The 3,696-nt window shown below is 38.5% G+C and overlaps 1 protein-coding gene across 1 annotated transcript; it reads left to right on the plus strand.

Moving 5' to 3' along the window:
* Nucleotides 1–737: 737 nt before the first annotated feature.
* Nucleotides 738–1,670, plus strand: LOC115885141 (zinc finger MYM-type protein 1-like). The gene has a single exon (XM_030903938.1). The coding sequence runs from the start codon at nt 738–740 to the stop codon at nt 1,668–1,670; it is 933 nt and encodes a 310-aa protein (XP_030759798.1).
* Nucleotides 1,671–3,696: the final 2,026 nt, after the last annotated feature.

The raw sequence follows: 3,696 nt of genomic DNA on the forward strand, positions 1-3,696 counted from the left end.
TTTTAGGATACATGTTTATAGTTTTTTTTTGTTGGAAATTACCTCCCCTATCTCCTGTTTAAATTTGATCGGTGACTTATGGGACACCCTATAAAATAACTAAATTTTAAGTTGTCTAGTTTTGCATTCAGCTGCGATATGAGTCAGTACAAACATTTGTCGAGAGCTGAAAAGCGAAAACGGAAAGAAACTGAAAAACGTGAAAGGGAAAAACTTCCTAAATTAGCTTCCTTTTTCCATCGTGTTGAGAAAAATACAGTTGAATTATATGAATTGTCTGAACCTGAAAATAAAGACGATAAGGATAACCCCGGAACACCTCTATCACCGAAGTCAATTACAATGAGTATTGCAAAAGAAGAAAACCAAGAGGCAACCACAATTTCTTCGACTTCCCTATCTGTATCTGTTTCACAAACAACGGTGTCACATCTCAGTACCGAAAAGAGTAATTTCAGCAGTATTCTCAGCGATTCGAATAAAAGATTTATAGCAAAACACGGACCATGTCAACCAGAAAATATGCAATTTCCTAAAAATGCTAAAGGTCGATCGTTTAGTTTGGCGTACTACAACCAACGATCCAAGTCAGGAATTGTATACAGAAGAAATTGGCTGTGTTCTCACCAACATGGAATGTAGCTTACTGCGAACCTTGCTGGGTTTTTGGAGACAGAACTCAAGGATCATTAAATTGGGTAAATGGATTTAATGACTGGGGTCATATTTCTCGGAGTATGACTAAGCACGAATCTTCTAACAATCACCTTTCTGCTTGCCTGATATGTAACAAATGGAAAAGCGATCAAGTATTGGACACGGACTTGGATAAAACGCTGAAATTTAAAACTAATTATTGGATTAAAGTTTTGGAACGAGTTATTAACGTCACATTGACTTTGGCTAAAAATAATGTATCATTCAGAGGAGACAATGAATCGTTATATGATGGCGATCACAATCGTGGCAACTTTCTAAATATTATTGAGCTATTGTCAATTTATGATCCAGTTTTGAAAGAGCTTTTATCAAAAGATAAAAAATGTGTAAAATATTTGTCGCCAACCATTCAGAACGAAATTATCAACCTCTTAGCCAATGAGGTAAAAACTGAATTGATCAGTCAAATAAATGAATCTCCATTTTTTTCAGTAATAATGGACACAACTCAAGATATTTCAAAAATTGATCAAGTGAGTTTTGTAGTGAGATATGCCGACTTCATCAAGGATAACGACAATGTTATTCGTGATGTTGTTATAAGGGAAGTTTTTCTAGGGTTTGAAAAATGTATGGGGCAATCTGCTGAAGACATGGTGAAACAATTATTATTATTCTTTGAAAAGAATAATTTGAGCTTTGAAAGACTACGAACTCAAGGCTACGATGGTGCGGCTAACATGACTGGCGTCTACAATGGCCTGCAGGCCAAAATTTTGGAAAAACAACCCAACGCGTTATATGTATACTGTGCTGCACATAATCTAAACCTAGTTATCAATGACTCTGTAAAAATTTCAAGGGAGTTACAAAATTTTTACGATTTTGTAGAAAGTCTTTATGCATTTTTTGCACATAGCATAAAACGATGGGCAGTATTGACGGAAATGTTCGACCTTAAGAAGCACATTAAAACGATTGTGCCCAACGCGATGGTCGTCTCGTTATGATTCTCTTCATAGCTTAAGGTTTCACTATCGAGAAATTTTACAAGTTTTGACAAAACTAACCCTAACAAGCTCGAAAACAACGGAACAAAATGAAGCACTGGGATTAAAGAAAAAACTGGAAAATTTTGAAACAGTTGTATTGATAGTGATTGAACATAAAACATTAAGTATCACAAAGCTTGTGTCCAATGCACTTTTGGAAACTGCTAAGAAAGACATTGCAGAAATGAGGAACAGTTTTGAGGAAGTTATTAATGAAGCAGCTGATTTAGCTCGTGGTTGGGAAATCAATCCAAGTTTTAAAGAACACAGGATCCGCAAAGTGAAAAAACAATTCGATGAGTTATCATGTGATGAACGATTATTCAATGCCAAAGAAAACTTCCGTGTCGGTGTTTAATATAACGTTGGACGTTATTATATCTCAACTTGAAAATCGATTCAAAGGGTTAAATAGCGTAGTTAAAAGATTTAAAGTAATTTTTCCTTCGGTCTTGAGAGATCATTCTGATGCTGATTTGGTCCTCCTATCTGAAAACCTGATCAGCTTTTATTCCTATGATCTATCATATTTATTTTCGCAAGAAATTATTATAAGTTTCAGGCGAGTTTACAAAGATCAAATAAATGCAGACATTTCAGTTAATGACTTGGCGAAGTTAGTTATTTGCGATCAAATGATCTCCAGTTCATTCACAGAAATCTGCTGTGCTTTTATCCTTTTTCTAACAATTCCTGTATCGGTAGCGACTTCCGAAAGATCATTTTCAGTATTAAAATTAATTAAGAATTATTTAAGAAATAAAATGTCGCAGAACAGACTCTCCGGCTTGGCAATTTTATCAATAGAAAACGAGACAGCCAGAAACTTGGATCTTAATAGTGTTACGTTTTTCGTCGGTTCCGTGTGGATAGAAAGTCACAATTTATTTAAACACTATTTATTTAACACTAATTAACAAAAACAATAACGATAAAAGACTTATAGAACTATTTACAAACGATTTATCACTAAGAATTTATTTTGAATTTTAGCGCGTCAACTGTATATTTATAACTGCCCCCTGTAGGCCACCGCCGCCGGCTTTTATACCGACAGGTAAAGAACTCTAGAATTGTCCATAGATCGTTAGGTGCGTAGACAAGGTTTTCGAATGTTCTCGTATGTACTAGTCCATTCCAGTGGGACTCGATTCTTCTAGAACGAATGAATCATTGCGGTGTCTATGCGATGTTAAGGTCATCCGAGGGCGGGCCATATTGTGAGGTTAGGTCGAGTCCACACCGGCTCGCAACACTGCCCCCTTCTTAGGCACATGCTCGTCCCGAGATGTATACGGTGAATGAAGGTGGCCCCTGGTACATTGCGAAGTCTGGTAAAAATAGCAGTCTACAGTTTTCTCTCCCGATCTCAGCTTTGGGTTGTAGCAGCAAACGAGGATCTCGATTCCCGTAAATCTGAACAAGACTTCAATCATGTTCCGGATTGTACACCAACTCAAACCATCGAGTCCACACGCCAGCTTCGGAATGGCTAATCGTGCAATGTTGTTGTTTAGCAGGGCTTCTCTCAGTTCAATCAGGGTCTTCCATAGATTGAGATAAGTCGGCTTACTCGGGGACCATTCCTTGGTGACCAGGTAGAAGATGTGCCTTGCTTGACCATGTGCATTGTCGGTTAGCCTCAAGACGCTTCCAACCTCTGGATCCTGTCGGCGTAGTTCTCCGACACGCCCAAACTTCTCATTGAACGTCGCAGCGATTCCTCTGGACATCCGCAAATCTCGAGCCACACAATGAGCGAGCGAATAATCAGGAGGCACGGAAAAGAGGTCTCGTTGATCTTCTTTGGTTACACCATAGCGAGCCTTCTCACTGCTGTTGTATCGGGCCATGAAATCGTCAAAGGACATCTCCGAATCAGGGGGATCAAAGCTGCAGGTTCTCACGGTCCCAGCACGATCTTCTATTTCGCCTTGGTAGGGGCTCAAACGGTTGAAATGGACTACCCTCGGTTTTCCTTTTG

The sequence above is a fragment of the Sitophilus oryzae genome, unplaced genomic scaffold, assembly GCF_002938485.1.
Source record: "Sitophilus oryzae breed Bouriz unplaced genomic scaffold, Soryzae_2.0 scaffold_375_pilon_pilon, whole genome shotgun sequence".
Taxonomy (NCBI): Eukaryota; Metazoa; Arthropoda; class Insecta; order Coleoptera; family Curculionidae; genus Sitophilus; species Sitophilus oryzae.